General features: G+C 41.5%; 1 protein-coding gene across 4 annotated transcripts in view; it reads left to right on the forward strand.

Annotated features, from left to right (window-relative positions):
* Positions 1–19,929, forward strand: part of LOC106072895 (dnaJ homolog subfamily C member 27-like) — a 149,346-nt gene that overhangs the window by 116,174 nt on the left and 13,243 nt on the right. For all 4 annotated transcript variants that reach the window (XM_056015585.1, XM_056015583.1, XM_056015584.1 and 1 more), the window contains exon 7: positions 9,614–9,774. In XM_056015585.1, the coding sequence (XP_055871560.1) occupies positions 9,614–9,774 (161 nt within the window). The remainder of the gene's footprint in view (positions 1–9,613; positions 9,775–19,929) is intronic.

The raw sequence follows: 19,929 nt of genomic DNA on the forward strand, positions 1-19,929 counted from the left end.
GTCCCAGAATGCTTCTAACTTGCTTCTTAGTTGTGGGAACTTTGATGTCTAAAATGCGTTTGATGATATCTTCTTGTGGTCGAAGTGAATTGTAGCTAACTCGATGACCTAGGAAAGATACTTCAGTCATGGCTAATTCAACCTTGCTGGGTTTTATCGTGAAGCCGTATTGTTGTATTATGTTGAAGACTTCATGTAATCCGTTCATGTGTTCATTCCATGTTTTATGGAATATGCAAATGTCATCTATGTAAGATACTGTGTCTTTGGTTAAGTATTCTATGTATAGCTTTGTTAAAAGTGCTGCTAGCGTTGACCAATTCGAATGGCATATAGTTGAACTGGAATAGTCCAAAAGCTGTAGTTAAAGCGGTAAAAGGTCTGGATTCCTCCTTCATAGGTATCTGGTAATAACCTCTAGATAAATCTAGTTTGGTGAAAAATCTTGCCTCTGAAAATTGTGACATTAGATCTTCAGGGTTTGGCATGGGATATGAATCGAGACGAGTTATTTTGTTTAATTGTCTGAAATCGACACACATTCTTGGAGTTGATGCTTGTTTACGTTTGACAAGTACAATTGGTGCAGCATATGGTGAATTAGAATGTTCTATGATGCCTTGCTCTAAAAGTTGATTAATTTCCTGTTGAAGAAAATCTCTGTAGTGTATAGGTAAAGGATAAGGTCTTGATTTTGAAGGCTTGGAATCTGTAAGTATGATTTCATGTTCGACAATGGAAGTTTTTCCTGGAACATCTGTGAATATTTCTGAATGTTCTTTTGAGAATGTTTGTCAATTCTTCTTGTCTTTGAGGCGATAATTTATCAATTTTAATATCTTGCCAAAATTCAGTTTGCTTCGAAGATGTATCTGGCATTATGAAATCATTGCAATCAGCCATATCATTTTCTTCTTCTTCAGGTATGACTGCTAAACATGACATAATTCTTTCTGTTTGTTCTGTACTTGTATCATCATCTGTTTCAGTATTGTACTTTTGTAGCATGTTGATATGGTATATTTTCTTCTTGTTATGAATGTCAATTTCATAATCAACATCTGTGATTTTTCTGAGTACTGGGAATGGACCTTGCCATTTGATAAATAGCTTGTTGTTCTTGTCTGGTAACAATAAACATACTTTGTCTCCTGGTTCAAATTGTCTGAGTTTTCTGGTTTTGTTGACTCTAGCTTGAGTATTTCTGTTTGATTTAGCTGTGGCTTCTTTAGCTTGCTCACATGCTGATATGACAAAGTTCCTGGTATTTGACACGTGCTGAGATGCTGTTTTTGTCTCTGATGAGTTTAAATCTGGTTGTATTGTGGATTCTTTGATATTTGCATTGTTACATTGGCGATCTTGTTTGTAGTATGAATTGTCTTTGTATAGTGCAGCACTAAAGGGTAGTGTTCTTGAATTCTTGTATAAGACTTGAGATATAGAGTCTTTGTAGCCAATGATTAAGGATGGACATGTGGGAGATGGGGATGGACTTGTGATAGTTAGGGATGGGCATTCAGTGAGTAGTGATGTCCATGTTAGCTTGCTTATCAACTTCGTTGCTTGACTTGATTGTATTGTATTGCCTTTAAACGTTTCATTTGGCAAACATGGCAAGAGCTTACATACTTTTTGACATCTTTGGTAATGCTTGGCCAATAGAATTCTTGAAGGATTCTTCTCTTCGTTCTGGTGACACCCATATGACCTGCATGTGGAAGATTATATCCTGTTGCCAATATTTCTTTTCTGTATTTCTGAGGTACTATTACTTGTTGTATTGTTTCATTTTTATTGTGAATGTTCTTCATGAGAAGACTATTTTGAAAATATGGTTCATCTGTGAATTTTGATTGTTTGTTTGCTTGCGCCTTCTTGTAAAGTCTTTGCAATAATGAATCGATCTTTTGTTCATATTTGAATTCATCATGATTGAATTGTGACAGTTGTGACAGGTTGAGGAATGTGACGTGTGTTTGGCGCGTTTAATGTCTAGGGGATGATTATTTTTGAAACTATCACACACCAACCCGTCAGCATATAATTCGGGAGCAGACACGCAACGAGACAAGCAATGAAAGATAGATCCAATAGTTAAAAATGAAGAATATTTATTTACATAAATATTTACATATAAGAATAAAAAGGGGGAGGGTTTACATCTATCTCTAATCGATATTAATTTTGATCATCACTCTTGCACTTAATAAGAGAGTATGTCATTTTGTCTTCTGAACTTAGCTGGTTGTCCTGCTTGGGTCGCATCTGGCTGTGTCCTGGCTTGAGGTTCTGCAGCTGTAGGTGGCGCTCTAGCGGATAGAGGGACGCCGGTGATACAGTTCTTGTGGAGTCTCATTCCAAAGTTCTGATATCTGTAGTGGGCACAGTAGGGCGGGTGGCCGGCTACCGTGGGCACAAGGTTACTGCGGGCAGAGCTGATCTGCCGTGAGCAGCGTAGTTGACAGGATAAGTCCAGTGAGTTGCAGAGGGTTTGGCGTAGCTATGACGTCTCGCACAGATCTGGATCTATAGGGACGTCGCACCTAATAAGTTGACAGGTGGGCTGTCGAATAGGCGGGCAAGTAGATCCGATAGCGTCAAGTAGTAGAGTTGAGTAGATCCACGTAGGCAGTAGATGATACTCAATAGCAAGTTGCAAGTGATCCGATAAATAGGCGGATAATGCCAAATGAGTAGGCAGGTGAGTGATCCTATAAATAGTTGAGTAGTGTTGAGTAGACACTGAACAGCAAATAGGCAGACACCTGAGGGAGGCTGCGGATAAATAAATACAAGTTAGGACATGTCTCTCATGCATCTTGTCGATGCCCTTGGCTGAGGTACATTCGTCAGATAGGTAAAATTGCTTTAGTGCACAAAGGGAGATTGTAATATACTAAGTCAATTCATAACCTTAGAAACAAGGCTTTATTTCAATAAAACACGACTGATACACACAATAACACAGTACAGACTGGTCACGATTCACAGACTACGATAATGCGAACACGATTACAAATACTAGCACGATTACAAGCACGGGTAACACACAAGTTCATTCAGCGATCACTCCATTCACCCCTCCTTTATTTCTTTCTGGGTCTTAGGTTATAACCATGCGTATGAAGGGAAGGATCCGGAGGTATCTCTGGCGTAGACTTTTCTCCTTCCATGTCGTAATTGTCCTGTACGGGACTCGAGTCAATATTGACCTCTGGCATTGGGTGGCTCCCCTGTGAGTCACTGATGACTTCTGGCTGGTTGTACATCATCGGGGTGGGACTCTGTGAATTACTGATAGTTTCAGGCACATAGCGACTCCCTGGTGAGAGATCCAAAGAGTCACCGACCTCTTGAGGCAGAATACCGTTCTCTGGTTCGAAATAGTCGTTCGTGGAACTTTCCTTCGGCGCCAGGTGCCTAAGCGACACTGTCTCCTCCCGGCCGTTTGGAAATCGTATATGAGCGTACTGTGGGTTGCAGCTAATAAGTTCAACCTCTTGTACCAATGGGTCAAATTTTGAAGATCTTACAGGGGATTTTAGTAATACTTTGCCTGGTTTCTGTAGCCAAGTAGGCAAGGATGTTCCTGTTGGCGATCTTCTGTTGAATTTGAAGATCCGTTCGTGTGGAGTTTCATTAGTAGAAGTACACAGTAATGATCGAATTGAGTGAAGTGCCTGGGGCAACACAGATTCCCACTGTGATAGTTCCAACTTCCCTGAGTCCAATGCTAATAAAATAGCCTGCCACAATGTTTTATTCAGCTTTTCTATTTGCCCATTTCCTTTGGCATTGTAGGGCGTTGTCCTGCTAGTGGCTATGCCCTTAGAATGTAGATATTCTGTAGTTTCTGTGGACATAAATGATGTGCCACTATCAGAGTGGATGTAACTGGGTGTTTCAAAGAGGAAAAATAACTGGTCGAAGCACTTTATTACTGTCTTAGATGTCATATCAGGACAGGGAAAAGCGAATGGAAACCGCGAATATTCGCCAATCATTGTTAACAAATACTTGTTGCGAGTAGCTGATGGCAAAGGACCTTTAAAGTCAACACTTATTCTTTCAAACGGCTGTGTAGCCTTGATGAGCGTACCTGCAAATTCCTTATAGAATTGCGGTTTAATTCTATTGCAGGTTCTGCATTGTTGAATGGTCTGTCTGACCTCTTCAACCGAGAAGGGTAAGTTCTTTGACCTGACATAATGTAGAAGTCTAGTGACACCTGGATGACACAGGTAGTCATGGTACGTCTTCAGGCTACTTTGTTTCGTCATGGTTGCACAGTGCCCTCTAGACAAGGTGTCTGCTGCTGTGTTGGCGTTCCCAGGTCTATACTGTATATCAAACTTGAAGCTTGCCAGTTCCAATTTCCACCTTTGTATCTTATCGTTTTTAATTTTCTTGTCATGAGTGTCTTTAAATATGTATGAAATAGACCGCTGGTCCGTAATAAGGGTAAAATGATTGCCACACAAATAATACTTCCATTTGCGTATGGCTTCAATTATTGCAGTGGCTTCTTTCTCTATGGCAGATTGATGCCTTTCAGTAGGTGAAAGAGTTCTAGAGAAGAATGCAATAGGTCTTCCCTCCTGATTTAAAGTTGCAGCTACTGCGATGTCAGAAGCGTCAGTTTCCACAATTAGAGGATGGTCATACTTTATGGTGAAAATTGCTGCTTTCTGCAATTCTTCTTTCAAGTCTTCCAACGCTGTTTTTACTTCTGTAGGTACAGGAAAAATTTGATTTTTCATTATAGGATACATTTTGTCGGAGAAATTTGGTATCCAGTGAGCATAATATGCCAAAAGTCCTACAATCCTTTTCTGAGACTTCAGATCTTTTGGAAGTGGCAAATCTCGCAGAGCTTGAAATCTATCAGGGTCCGGCTTCAAATGCCCTTTGGATATTTCATATCCAAGCAGCTTTACCTTCTTAGTAGCAAATACACTTTTACTTTCGTTGAAAGTTATTCCGTATTCCAGAGCTACTTTCTGAAAATGCAACAGATTTTTGTTATGGGAGTCTACATCTGTACCACATATTGTTACATTGTCGACATAGGCAAACGTGTCAGACAACTTTTCTTTTTCTATAATAGTGTCTATGGTTTTCTGGAAGCAAGCTACACCGTTAGTGACCCCAAAGGGTATTCTGCAAAACTGGTAGAGTTTACCACAAGCTTCGAAGGCTGTGTATTTCTTTTCGCTCTGTTGGATAGGTATTTGGTGATAAGCACTCTCCAGATCCAATGTGCTAAAGATTTCATACCTGGAAATTTTCTCCACCATTTCATCCACTCTAGGCATGGGGTAAGCGTCCAGGTAAGTAAATCTATTTATAGTTTGGCTATAATCAACGACCATTCGCTTTTTGTGCCGCTCATTGGTCGTGACAAGGACTTGAGCTCTCCAAGGTGATTTGGAAGGTTCAATGATACCGTTTCGTATCAATTTCTCAACTTCAGCTTTAATAAATTGTGTGTCTTGGAAGGAGTAACGACGAGATTTAGTAGCAATAGGTCTGCAATCAGGGGATAAATTTGCAAACAATTGTGGTGCCTCTACCTTAACAGCATTGAGCGAGCAGACATGAAATGCAGGTCGACCACCGTTGAATGGAATTATCAGTTCTTTGTGTAATGCGAGGAAATCTAACCCAAGCACTACATCAGTGCAAAGTTCATCTAGTAACGAAAGTTTGAATTGATTGTAAACTTCCCCTTTGTATTTTAGCGATGCAAACGTGTGGCCTCTTGTGACGCTTGACAGTTGAGATGACGCCATAGAAATTGTGTGCTTTGAACGTGTCACTGACCAATCGTACTCTCTTGGTATGTTTGAAGAAATGTAGCTTTCCCCGCTACCTGTATCAATTAGGGCTTTTAGGTTCACGCCATTTACAGAGATGTGTACTGTTGATTTAGTTAAACCAGGTACAGACGAAGTAGCAATTAGTGATGTTAGATGTGTAGAGTCCTTAATGCAGCTACAATCTTTACAAGATTGTCTTTTAATATCGTGGCTAGGAGATGTTTTGACTTTTGTTTTGGTTATAGGAGTGTTGCGAGACCTGCAAACCTTCGAAAAATGTCCATTTTTCCCGCACGAATGCAGTCTTTGGCAGGGCATTTCGCTCTGAGATGCCGACTACCTCCGCAAAAGAAACATTTAGTATTCACTGTTGCGATTGTTTCTGAGTCCACCATTTCTTCGGTTGAGATTGCCGATGACGAAAGAGATGACTCTACCAATTGAGACGGAGTACTAAACGAACTGGATTCTTTTTGGGCCATGTCGAGAGTCTTGGCAATATCTAAAGCCATTTTCAAGTCAAGGGATCTTTTCTCAAGTAGCCTCTGTCTAATTACACTCGAACGCATGCCGCTAACAAAGGCATCGCGAATGGCGTCCTCTTCATTTTTGTCAGCACTGACAGCTCGGAACTGACAATCTCTGGCCATCACTCTCAGCTTGTGTACAAATTGATCAAGACTTTGATCGACTTCTTGTTTGCAAGTTGCAAGCAAATGTCTGGCCAATGTTTCATTAGGGGCCTTCACAAATAAATTCTCAAGAATAGATTTTGCTTCTGAGTATTTAGAACAGGTAGAAATATACTGATATAAGGATGGAGACACAAAGTTGCAAAGCAGGTCAAACTGTTCGCTTTCACTAGCCCCTACCTTCGTTGCAAATCTGTCAAAACAAGAAATCCAATGTTTCCATGTAACTGAAGCATTAGTTGAACTAGGATCAGCATCCAGTCTATTGGGACGCAAAAACTTGTCCATTTAAGAATGGTTTTATTGAAATAAATTGTAATATACTAAGTCAATTCATAACCTTAGAAACAAGGCTTTATTTCAATAAAACACGACTGATACACACAATAACACAGTACAGACTGGTCACGATTCACAGACTACGATAATGCGAACACGATTACAAATACTAGCACGATTACAAGCACGGGTAACACACAAGTTCATTCAGCGATCACTCCAGAGATGATGACAAATGGGATTTGGAAAATAGATGGCTGATAGTAGCAATATAAAATGTACATAAAAGGGGAAATAATAAACTCAAATAAACAACATAAGTTGGAAGAGAAAAAGGGAGGGGGAATGGGCGGTGGTCAGCGACCATGACGGTTTGTTTACATTCGACCGTCGGCCGAGAACAATAGAGTGCGCTTGAATGGAAAATGTGTCCGTTCAAGGGGCGCAACTCTCGTCAAAGTAGAATGACTAAATGGGGAGATAATTCATATCTCTTTTCCAAGCGCAGTATTAGTGCGCTAGTAAAATTGTCAAGGCGGTCAGCCGAGATAAAGGAAATAAAATAAGGTGTACAAATATATACATGGTTGCATCAACGATCAATTGAGCAACGTAGCATTAATAGATTAATGCAATACATAAAAATATACATAAGCCATGTTTATGTTTTCTACTTACACAATGCAATAATTAAATGTAAATGAAATAATAAAATACACATGATAAAATCCAGTGAGAAATATGCACAAAGTAATTAAGATGGAACTTGTGATTAAGTTCGGCTTACCACCAGTTATTCCTCTAGGAGTAAGAATAAATGAATTAGTCCAGACTCGATTGCTTAGATAGAATGAGAAATGAGAGAGTCTGGCTTGATTTAATCTACTTTATATATAGGCCTGGAAATGTGGGCGGAAACAGGAAATGTCCTAGGCTAAGAACTACCTTACACGTGGGTGAATCAGACTTGAGATGGGAGTCGCACCTTGGAGCGTCGAGAGGCGTGTTGACTCGAGTAATCTCTTTGATCAAAGAGAGACGTGGGGAAAATGGGGGGGGGGAGAGTGACTTGCATTCCACCCAAGGTGGTGTCAACTGCGCCCGTCAGACATCCGGTCGGTAAGATCACAGAGACTGTGTTTATCTTTACCCCGGTCAAGGGAAGATAAATGAAAGGACGCCACGGTGGCGGACCAAGTCTAGCTCGACGAGGTAAAGGTGGGGCGGGTGAAGAAAGTGGGGATAGGACGGGGAAATAATTAAAATAAAATAAATAAATAATAATAAAATGTAATTAATGCTGTGATAAGCTTTTGACTTGTCACAGCAGTACATTGTCATTGTCAGGTAATGCACTGATAACTGGTTCTGTTTCATTCTGAATGGTCTGTACTGGTGTCTTAGGTATTGATTCATTTTGGCTTGCTCGTTCGGATTCGAAATGTTCTTTTGGTTTGGTCATTGATCTGGTTACTACAGCATAACATTCTTGATTTAGTTCACTCTAAAAGTTCTTGTGGGGTGCAGTCTCTGACTCCTTCAACGTTGCTAATGATTAAGTCTACTGGTAAGTTGCGGACAACCAAGGCTTCGGTTGGACCACTAAAGAATGGCGTCGTAATGTGTATCATGGCTTCAGGTAGACTGCTAACAGTGCCATTGAATGCTGTGGCTTGAACTAATTTGCCTGTTAGTTGGTTTAGCTTGACAAAACGTTCCTTGATTATTATAGATATGCTTCCGGTGTCACGTAGCCCCTGTACTTTCTGATTTCCTACCAGACCTGGATAAAATTTAAGACCATTTGTTTTAGCTATGACAGTCATGGTTGAATGTTCCGCGCTATCATTTCTGGTAGAAAAGTTCTTCTTGTATACATAGCGTGGTTTAGAGTCTTGAGAGTGGCTTCTGTAACGAGGTCTGTCATTTTATCTTTGATTTCTTGTAGATTGCTTGCCATAGTATGGATTGCTGGTGTTGAACTGTTTCCTTCTGCATTCGTTAACTTGATGACCTTTCATATGACAATTTGAGCATTCTATAATGTTGGTGCGGCATTGAGAAGCAAGATGTCCTATATTGTTGCATCTGTTGCAAATTATTTTGTCATACTTTGTATTCTGTGAATTTCTTTTGTCTTGAGAAAAACAAAGTTTTCGTCTGCTGCTGGTTTGACTGGCTTGTTTGGATAAGCAGCTTTATATTGTTTTATGATTTTGGTTAACGTTGGAATATCTGAAGGACTTCTTTCAATAATATAAGATTGGATGTCTTCTGAATGAGCATGAGTGATGTTATCAATTATATGTTGTCTGATAGCTTGATAAGTGTTTTCCACTTTGGCAAGAGATATCCATTTGTCGAACCACATGGTCATGTTGGACACGAAAATTTGAGGATCGTCATCTTGTCTTGGTCTTGCGCTATAGAATTTCTATAACTCACCGATTTTCAGATCGCTGGTATCTCTCTGATTGCAGAAGTACAATCCAACTAGGATCAATAATATCCTCGGTAAAAAGAAATAATGTCACAATCTCCAAATCAAATTTACATATCCTGATTTACTAACATAAAGTAAAGAAAACAATCCTCAATCTTCAGTGGAGAAATCCAAAATCATAACTAAAGTTTCTTATCACATTTACACACTAGTTCAGGTCATTTACGCCCAACAGCATAAACAAAAATAACCCTACTTCGCACGTGAAAAAAAAAGGTAAGTCAGGGAGAAACAGGGTTATAATAATATCATTGCAACTAACAAAAGTATTCTTTGCAGCTAAGTGTTACATAGCCTTGCGAATATTTTTTTTTCAGGTACTATTTGAAGGTGTTGTAAGGACTTGCGAAAATGGTGGGAAACGAGAGCCTATTGCTATACAACTTGGTTACACCAAAGAACAGATTGAGGCCATTCAGAGACTAAAGAATGCTAAAAATGATTATGAAAGACTTGGCCTATATCCAGGAGCCTCTAAGTAAGTGCTATTACCCTATAATTTATCTTGCCCTTTAATTACCAAACTTGAGAGTAGTGAAATTCAAAGCAAATAGTATTTTTAAGCACATTGAAAGCTCAAGATAATTCAGTTTTAGACACTTCAAGGCTATAAAGTGTTTTATAATCCCCCAAACATTCAAAATTTTTCATATCAAAATACTAGCTCTTCCAAAACATTCAAAATTTTAAGGATGTTCAATAAATTTCTCATCGTTATTTTAAAAATTGATATTCCAAATTGGTAATATCCTTAGGTACTCATCCACTCATCATGTGAGAAGTCCGTTTGCAAAAAAATACTATGTAAAAGCTGAATAATAAAAATATATACATTTTTATAAGCATCTCAATCCAAACCTCTGCCTTGCGGCTATATCCAAACATGGGAAAGGCTTTGGGAGTCAACACTGGGGAAAACTTATAAGCCAGTGATCATTAGGCTGCTTGCACCACATAGTGATACACCCTGGTACAACCTGCGATGCCACCGATTCTAAACTGAATCGGCACTTGCCGTTCACTTGAACAAATCAGCTGCTTGGAGAGTGAGAACTAGCTGTGCATGTAACATAGTTCCAACCATATAGCTTACGCCCATGCTTTTATTTCGTTTCCACGATCCACAGTCGTTTCTCGATAGGACTCCTTCAAGCTTAGCACCATTTAGCACATTATATATAACTAATAAGATTGAAAAGATTGTTTGTGGTTTGACACATACTCAGAGGCGGCACACGAAAGGGTCGTCCATGTTTGATAAAAAATCAGAATTTATGAACTACAGATATCCGTACATTGAAGCTTGCAATAACACACTCAATGAAGAGATTCCTGCTTGTCGCCTTTCTGAATACGAGCAGCGTGAACGTTTCGTTTTTCTACGTGAAGAGTTAAAAATTCGATAGTAACATTGGTGTCCGTTGAGTGTGCACTACATTTCAACAATACGAACTACTGCCTATTAAACCTTGTTTCAAGTTCAATTAAGTTGATGACAGCATCGGATTTATGCAATCTTTTTTCCGCGCTCATTGTTGCACTTCCTTCATTTTTAAGAGGAAATAGGTAAAAGGATCAATTACTTCCAGTGGGGCTCCGAAGTACATTGCACATAGTAAGAAACAAAGAAATGCTTCCTTGTCCTTGCTCCTTACTAGCATCCCAAGTTGAGGGCATTCTTATAAGAATACAAAGGGCTTCTTTGTGGCGGTTGGGGGAGGGGCAATAAAACCTTGACCCCAAAAAGACCAGACCTAAGTTTTATATCAGCCGATCTAGATGGAAAAAAAACATATTAAAGGTGCTCGAAGATATCAAGTGATCATAGGCCCGTAGACATCACTTTTGCCCAACCTTCTGGATACCTCGAAAGCTTGAAGTCTTTTTCGAAACCTTGAGTTCAAAGATACGGCGCGTACGGCCACCCCATTATTTACAATCAGTGGGGACCGGGCCTTGAGTAAAAGAAAAAAGATGATAAAAAGACAGCCACTTCTATAGGCCTCATAAGGTGCCTAAAAGACTGGAGAAGAAGCCGGACTTTAAAACTTGGGCTGAACTGGACAAAGCGATAGCTAAGTGAAAAATCGAAAAGGTTTGGGATCAAACATGGTCTTACATGGTTAAACAGCTCGATTGCATAGCGAAGGACAAGCTCTTGGAGTGAATCAAAATTGAATGGAATCAAGTCTAACCAGGGCCTGGATCTGTGCAATCATTTTCCTTTACTCAAAAAGGGCAAAGACGCGACTAATGTGGAATTCTACAAACTCATTTCACTAACCTCCACAATTGGCAAAATTGCTGATGGTTAACGAGCGACGCGTGTGGAGCTTCGAGACTACCGATTTCCAGGCGCCAGAGCAAGCTGGCTATTTTGGGCAAATTTGAACCCGATCGACAAGGTCAGTGTATTCAGGCAGTAGGTGGCCAATGTATTTCAGAAGTCCTAGAGCACATATGCAGTATTTATTAAGCTAAAACAGGCATATGACTAACTATAGGCAGCTCTTCGAGCAAATCTTCACTCTGTCTCCTCGTTTTGTCAAGAGTGGCAGATTCAAATGATATATATATATACATATTATTCGTCCATCGTGGTTCTATGATGACCACTTTTGTCATCCACGGGGCTGAGGGCTTTGCACTGGGGTATTGTGCCTCCTCATGGCTGGTGAGACCTATGTGAGTCCGGAAGATTCTTCTTCTTCGTTCTCATTGTTATGTTGGAGCGTTCAGATGACTAGACCAATATATGAGATGAACTGCGCAGTGGTTTCCAAATCAGGGAGCTCTCCATATAGTTTTCTTTCTATTGGTGTGTTTTGGGGCCAGTGTCTTATATGGGCCTCTTGGTAAAGAGAGCAGTTTTGGAGGACGTGGTCGGCATTCTCTGGTGATACTGCACATGGGCAGATTAATAATAAGCGGTTGTCGACTATATCTGGCCGTGAAGGTCTATACAAGTAAAACAGCCATCGAATCTCTCGATCATGTGCTGGCTCGGTCTCTACGGTTTATTTATGGCACTTATGGGACGAACCCAACGTGTGCTGCAGAAATGTCTAACGTGGCTCATCTCAGCCTGACGAGAGAGTGCGCAGTGTTGATAGCCCTGAAACGCTATTAAAAGGAGCGAACCAGGGCTACCAACCCACTTATAGTATCTCGGTTGAGATAGAGACTCCTGATCCGACGGCAATCATTCATGAGTGCTAAAGCTGGTCTCTCCACCGAATGAGTGCTAATCCGTAAGATAAGCACGTGCCAGCCTTGGAGGTATGTGCCCAGCCCTTACAGAAAGTTAACACTAAACGGGCTAGAGGCGGCCATAAAGAGACATCCGATTTCGGACCTACTTCACAAAATTGGCGTAATTACCCGTCGGAAGCAATGTTCGGTCTACATGGACGGGTCGGTTCTGAAGGAGCCGTAAGAGTCGGGTATAAGACTAATCTTGCAGCATTTTTCGTATAGCATCTATTGCCGTAAGTGAAATCATAGCATATAAACCCCGTTTACGAATGATGAAGGCGTGATGTTGGCTCACGAGAAATACAATTGGAGGTTAGCTACCCACTCAGACGTCTCAGACCCTGATGGAATAATATCGCTATGCATGTATGGCTTTAAATGTATGACAAATTTGGGGTATGGTGCAGTGGTCTGCTTCCCTTTTATGAAATTGATAGGTCCTGAAGAAAGCTTAGTTGAAAGCAGTTAAGAACGCTATGTACATAGAAAAGCGAAATGAAGAGAGATCGGAAACAACATCAGCTGTTGTCCTCTTTACAAAATCATTTGCGTACCTACAAGCTCTTAAAGGCTTCAAATCATGGCCAACTTCACAATGACATTCATTGAGCTCAGTTAAGACGTCGGGTATAAATGGTTGTTGTTGCCTTATATCGTGGAACGACTATGGTTCATTGCTAAAAAGATATGAGATGAAAGCATGGGCATTAGCTATGGTTGGAAGGATGTCGCCCACACAGCAGTCCCCCTTCCATCCAATAAGGTGATCTGTCCAAAAGTACCTGATATAGTTTGGAAATATAGAGTTGAAGCTAGGTGCTGAAACAAATGTGATACATACATATATTAGACATAAATGAATAGCAGCACCAGGGACCAAGTTTTTTAAGAGAGAAAGTAGTGAATTAAAATGCTACAAAATATAGTTTGGAATCAGCAGCTAGGCAGATTCTGCCATGGTGTTGCAATGTGTGCTGAAATCTGCTTAAGGGTCACCGGCACCGGCACAATGTGATGATATAATGCATTTCATCCCATTGCAGAATCAACAGTTAAGAAAATTCTCACCGTTTGGCAAAGCCGGGAACACTCATAGAGCTACCAGTGGAACCGCAAATATTTGAAAGAGCACGAGCTATTAACTTAGTTGTTTTTCGTTTTTTTTTTTGTATGCACGTTTTGCTTTTTAAAAAAAAAAATAGGGAATCAAATTACTATGATCTACTTGATACATTGCATCAGTAATACAAATTAAACATCAGTTCAATAACTCAATTATGACCAAAATCAGCTTCCAATTGAGACAACATATCTTTGATCTGTGATTTCTGGTACATATACAGTATTAGAAAATGTTTACCACTGTATGCATTACAGCGTCGAGATATTTGAATTTCGGGTTTTATTACTTATGCAATAGACGAGATGACATCTGGCAGCTTTCTTTTTTTCCCTCTTGATTAAGGTCGCTTCTTTTTCTTTTACTCTCAGCGAGGATCGTCCCTTCACGAACAGTCTGTCTCCATCCACTCCGGTCTTTGGCTATTTCTTCCCACATACTTTCACTGATGCCTGTGGCTCTCATGTCTCGCTTGCAGACATCTCTATATGTTAGTCTTGGGCAGCCCTTGGGTCTGCCTCCCACCACAAGCTCAGCATATAAGATATCTTTCGGGATTCTACCATCTGGCATGCGGGTGACATGTCCGAGCCAGCGTAGTCTTGTTTGTGTCAGGAGAGCATATACATGCTGTTCATATTGGCCAACCTCAAAACTTCCTGATTGGAGACATGGTCCCTCCAAGAGATGCGCATTATGCGTCTCAGGCAGCGCAAGTGGAAACTATTCAATCTGTGCTCTTGGTACATGTATGTTGACCAGCTTTCACTGCCATAAAGAAGACTGCTTACAACACAGGCATTTTAGACTAGAATTTTGGTTGCTGTTGTCAATTCGGCATTTTCCCAGACGCGCTTGGAGAGTTTTGCCAATGCTGTAGTAGCTTTTCCTGTTCTTTTTCACAGCTCAATGTTTATATCTAGGTTACTGGCCATTGTTGAACCCAAGTAGGAAAATTTCTGCACCACCGTAAGTGTGTGGTTCCCAATAGGTATCACAGGTATTTCTGCAACGTCTAGTGCCAGGAATTTGGTCTTGGAGAGACTTATTGTAAGGCTAAGCTCTTGACATGCAGCTTCCAAGGCCTTCACTAGCTTCTGTAGACCTCCTTGTAAATGAGATACGAGTGCCGCGTCATCGGCGAACGGCATCTCTCTAATCAAGATACGAAGTCTTTTCGTTTTGGCTTTAAGACGTGCCAGGTTAAAAAGCCTTCCATCGGATCTACTGTGGATATATATTCCGTCTTCCGCTGGTTAGTACGACCTAGAAAAAGATGCCAAATAGTGTTGGAGCCAGTACCCATCCTTATTTTACACCGCTCTTGATGGCGAATGACCTGGAGGAGGAACTTTCAAACTGCACAGTGCCCTGCATATTTTCGTGAAAATCTGACACTAGTTTCCTTAACTTATTTGGACAGCCGATTCTCTACAGTACAGCAAACAGACCACTTCTGCTAGCAAGGTCTAAAGCCTTGGTCAAATCAATAAACGCTATGAAACACTGCTCATAACTGCTGTATAACTCATACAAACTTATCTTTTGCCAAATGTTTCCCATAATAATGTGTTCTTTATCGTCCAGTCTATATATATATATATATATATATATATATATATATATATATATATATATATATATATATATGTCTATGGCTAGACGATTATGCGTGATACAATCTACCAAACATCATCCCTTTTTCGTGTCAGTATCATATCCAGCTGGTGCCAGTGCCCAGACCTAGTGTGCCTCCATGAGACACTACTTCTTCTTCTAGTCAGCTTTATTGCTGCTAAGCTGTGAGCTCTTTTGCAGACTGTGCCAAGGAAAACAAGTGTGCTGTTTTCTTCAGTTTTTCAACACTGCCGTACAGCATGTTGGTTATGTTGTGCTGTAGTGGAAGTAGGGTCTGCCTAAGGAGGGTTGGGAAGGGGCATTCAAAGAGGATATGGTTTACGGTTTATTTTGTACAGATGGTAATTGTGACAGGTGGGGAAATGTGACGTGTGTTTGGCGCGTTTAATGTCTAGGGGATGATTATTTTTTAAGCTATCACACACCAACCTATCAGCATATGAATCGGGAGCAGACACGCAACGAGACAAGCAATGAAAGATAGATACAAAAGTTAAAAATGAAGAATATTTATTTACATAAGTATACATATAAGAATAAAAAGGGGGATGGTTTGCATCTATCTCTAAATAATACTAGATTTAATCATCACTCTTGCACTTAATGAGAGAGTATGTCACTTTGTCCTCTGACTTAGCTGGTTTTCCTGTTGATGCCGCATCTGGCTGAGTCCTGGCTTGAGGTTCTGCAGCTGGAGGTGGCGCTCTAGCGGATAGAGGGACGCCGGTGATACAGTTCTTGTGGAGTCTCAATCCAAAGTTCTGATATCTGTAGTGGGCACAGTAGGGCGGGTGGCCGGCTACCGTGGGCACAAGGTTACTGCGGTCAGAGCTGATCTGCCGTGGGCAGCGTAGTTGACAGGATAAGTCCAGTGAGTTGCAGAGGGTTTGGCGTAGCTATGACGTCTCGCACAGACCTGAGTCTATAGGGACGTCGCACCTAATAGGTTGACAGGTGGGCTGTCGAATAGGCGGGCAAGGCCGATAGCGCCAAGTAGTAGAGTTGAGTAGATCTCAGTAGGCAAGTGCAGTGCTAAGCACATAAATAGGCAGTAGGTGATTCTCGATAGCAAATAGATAGGCAGACACCTGAGGGAGGCTGCGGATAAATAAAGACAAGTTAGGACATGTCTCTCATACATCTTAGCGATGCCCTCGACTGAGGTGCATTCGTCAGATTGGTAAAATTGCTTTAGAGCACAATATGGAGATGATGACAAATGGGATATGGAAAGATAGATGGCTGATAGTAGCAATATAGAAATGTACATAAAAGGGGAAATAATAATATAAAATGTACATAGAAGGGGAAATAATAATCTCAAATAAACAACACAGGTGGATAGAGAAAGAGGGGGGGGGGTGCAATGGTCGGTGGTCAGCGACCAAGACGGTTTGTTTACATACGACCGTCGGTCGAGAACAATGTAACGCGCTTGAATGGAGAGGGTGTCCGTTCAAGCGGCGCAACTCTCGCTAGAGTAAAATGACTACAGGGGAGATAACTCAATACAGGGGAGATAACTCATATCTCCTTTCTAAGCACAGTATTAGTGCGATAGTAAAATCATCAAGGCGATCAGCCGAGAGGACTGCAGGCACGACATGGCCTAAATTGTGCCGATGTGCCTCAAATCAACAAATTCTGTAATTCCATCAGCCGAGATAAAGGAAATAAAATAAGATGTACAAATATATACATGTTGCATCAACGATCAATTGAGCACCGTGGCATTAGCAGATTAGTGCAATACATAAATATATACATAGGACATGTTTATGTTTTCTACTTACGCCAGTGAGAAATATACAATGCACTAATTAAATATAAATGAACTAAGCAAAATACACATGATAATATCCAATGGAAATAGCACAAAAGTAATTAAGATGGAACTTGTGACTAAGTTCCGCTTACCACCAGGTATTCCTCTAGGAGTGAGAATAAATGAAGTAGTCCAGACTCGATTGCTCAGATATAATGAGAAAGGAGAGAGAGTCTGACTTGATTTAATTTACCTTATATACAGGCCTGGTGAATGTGGGCGGAAACAGGAAATGTCCTAGGCTAAGAATTATCTTACACGTGGGTGAATCAGACTTGAGATGGGAGTCGCACATTGGGAAGGTCAATGGGCGTGTTTGTCCTCGTGGTCTCCTAGATCAAAGAGAGACGTGGGGAAGAGTGACTTGCAATCCACACAAGGTGGTGTCAACTGCGCCCGTCAGACATCCGGCCGGTACGATCAAAGAGAATGTGTGTCTCTTTACCCCGGTCAAGGGAAGATAAGTCGAAAGACGCGGCTTAGCTATGTGGTCAACTAAGTCTAGCCTGGAGGGAAAAAGGTGGTGCGGGTGAAGAAATTAGGGGTAGGATGGGGAAATAATTAAAATAAAATAAATAAATAATGAATAATAATAATTAATGCTGTGATAAATTTGAGCGACTCTGACAGCGAGCTTTTGACTTGTCACAGTAATGTAATAGAGGTGTGTGTCCTGTTCTTAGTTGGAAAATTAAATTGTAGATTGTTCTTTGTGGGGGAGGAAGTTAATACTGTCCAGTTTGTTAGGCATAGTCATTTCTTTGTACATGGCTCTGCCTGTGTTTCCTGATGCCCATTGGTTGAGCAATGCTCTTTGTTAATATTGACTAACATTGACCTTAGGGTGAGGTAGTTAACAGGTCTATCTGGTTGTTCCATAGAAAAACCTGCCTTTGATAGCTTATCTGCCTTTTCATTTCCCATGATGCCAATGTGTCCAGGGATCCACGGTAGTGTGATATTGATATTTAATTTTGAGATCATCTGATGGATTATCACAATTAGTATTGTCATCTCTCTTGGGCTGATGAGGTGCTGCTGTTAAGTGCTTGCAGAGTGGATTGGGAGTCTGTAAAGACAACAATATCTGATGGTGATTGCACTCCTTCAAATAATTTGTCTGTAGTGCTATGGTAATTGCCTCAATTTCGGCTTGAAAGTTTGAGCAGTAATCGCCACAGGGTGCACTTATTTCAAAGTGTTTATTTTTAGGGAAGACCAGGAAGGCACCAAGACCAGCATTGATGGTGGCTTTGAATATACCGATCCGTCGGTATATATATGGATGTCTGTTTTTGGATAGATTTCAATTGTTTCGAGCGTGCCTACTGTCAGGGTTATACGTCCCGAGACATGACGTTAAACTGCGCTCCTCTTTCCTTAGCACTTTTGGAGCTCAAAAGTGCCCTACTTCTTTTCTATCATTGTGTCTGCCTCCTCTTTTCCTAAGTCTGCCTTCATTGATCATCACACTGTCTCCTTAACTTTAAATTCTCACTACGTCCTAGACCAGTCCGTTTGCCGTGGACTGCGACGGGTAAGGGAGGATAAAGAGATCCTGGTGTTTGAGTGGTGGCTATCTGAGGATAAACCACAACAACACAATACTTTGGCTCCAAGTTCCCCTAGACCTGAGACCCAGATGGCCCGCTCTGGGTCAACCGGCTGGTCATGCCGAGGAGGGCGGTGGCTGGAGGGTCAATCAGGGAGCTGCTGTATCGGACACATGTCCGATGTAGCAGCTGACTGAGTATAGCACCTGTGTAGCCCTGGCGGGCTCATTCTGGACATCCGAATGGTCCGTCCCCTTGTTGGACTCGATGGCGGGTGGGGAGCACAGGTGCCGAATTAACCAAAATATATATGGACAAAAAAACACACACAAAACTACTTGCCCCAGACCTATGTCTGGGCAAGAAACGCCGAATCGACGATAAAAAAGAGGAGGTCCCAAAAAGCTGTGCCACCTGGCCATCATTTCTGGTGGTTAGATGCACAGAGGAGGGAAAAAGCCTGACCAAGTTGAGCCCTTTTATTATCTATAAGGGACTCAAGTCAGTAGTTGGAGAGCCCAAGAGTGTGTCTAAGCTACACAAAACAATGGAACTCCTTGTAGAAGTAGACAGCAAGACACACTCTGATGGGCTTTTAAGATGCAGAAGACTCTGTGATCTCCAAGTGGAAGTCATGCCACACAAGAGTCTGAACACCAGCAGAGGTGTAATCAGCTCTAGGGACCTACTGGAATGTTCCGAGAAGGAAATAGTGGAGGGCATTGAAGGAGTCACCCATGCCCGGCGCATTACCAGGCGCAGGGAGGGTGAGGAGGTCAAAACCGCCACTATTATCCTCACATTCGGAACTAGGACACCGCCAGAGTATGTGAAGGCAGGATACCTACGAGTTCCAGTGAGGCCCTACATACCTAACCCCATGAGGTGCTTCAAGTGCCAGGGTTATGGACACGGCGCGGCAGTCTGCAAGAGGAACACTGTGTGTGCCAGATGTGCTGGAGAGGGTCATGAGGACAAGGGCTGCAAAGCCCAGTTCAAATGCCCAAACTGTCAAGCTGGCCACTCAGCCTACTCCAAGGACTGCCCTGTGTGGAAACAGGAGGTTGCCGTGCAGGAGTACAAGGCAAGAAACGGATGTACCTTTAGCCAGGCGAAATCGGCTGTACTGGCCCTACCCAAGGGCCAATTCGGCTTGACAAAGACCTACGCCCAGGCTGTTGCTAAGAAAGGAAGATCCATAGCCACACAGACGGACACATTGACCCCACCACCCCCTCCTCC

This window comes from Biomphalaria glabrata, chromosome 17 (genome assembly GCF_947242115.1).
Source record: "Biomphalaria glabrata chromosome 17, xgBioGlab47.1, whole genome shotgun sequence".
NCBI lineage: Eukaryota > Metazoa > Mollusca > Gastropoda > Planorbidae > Biomphalaria > Biomphalaria glabrata.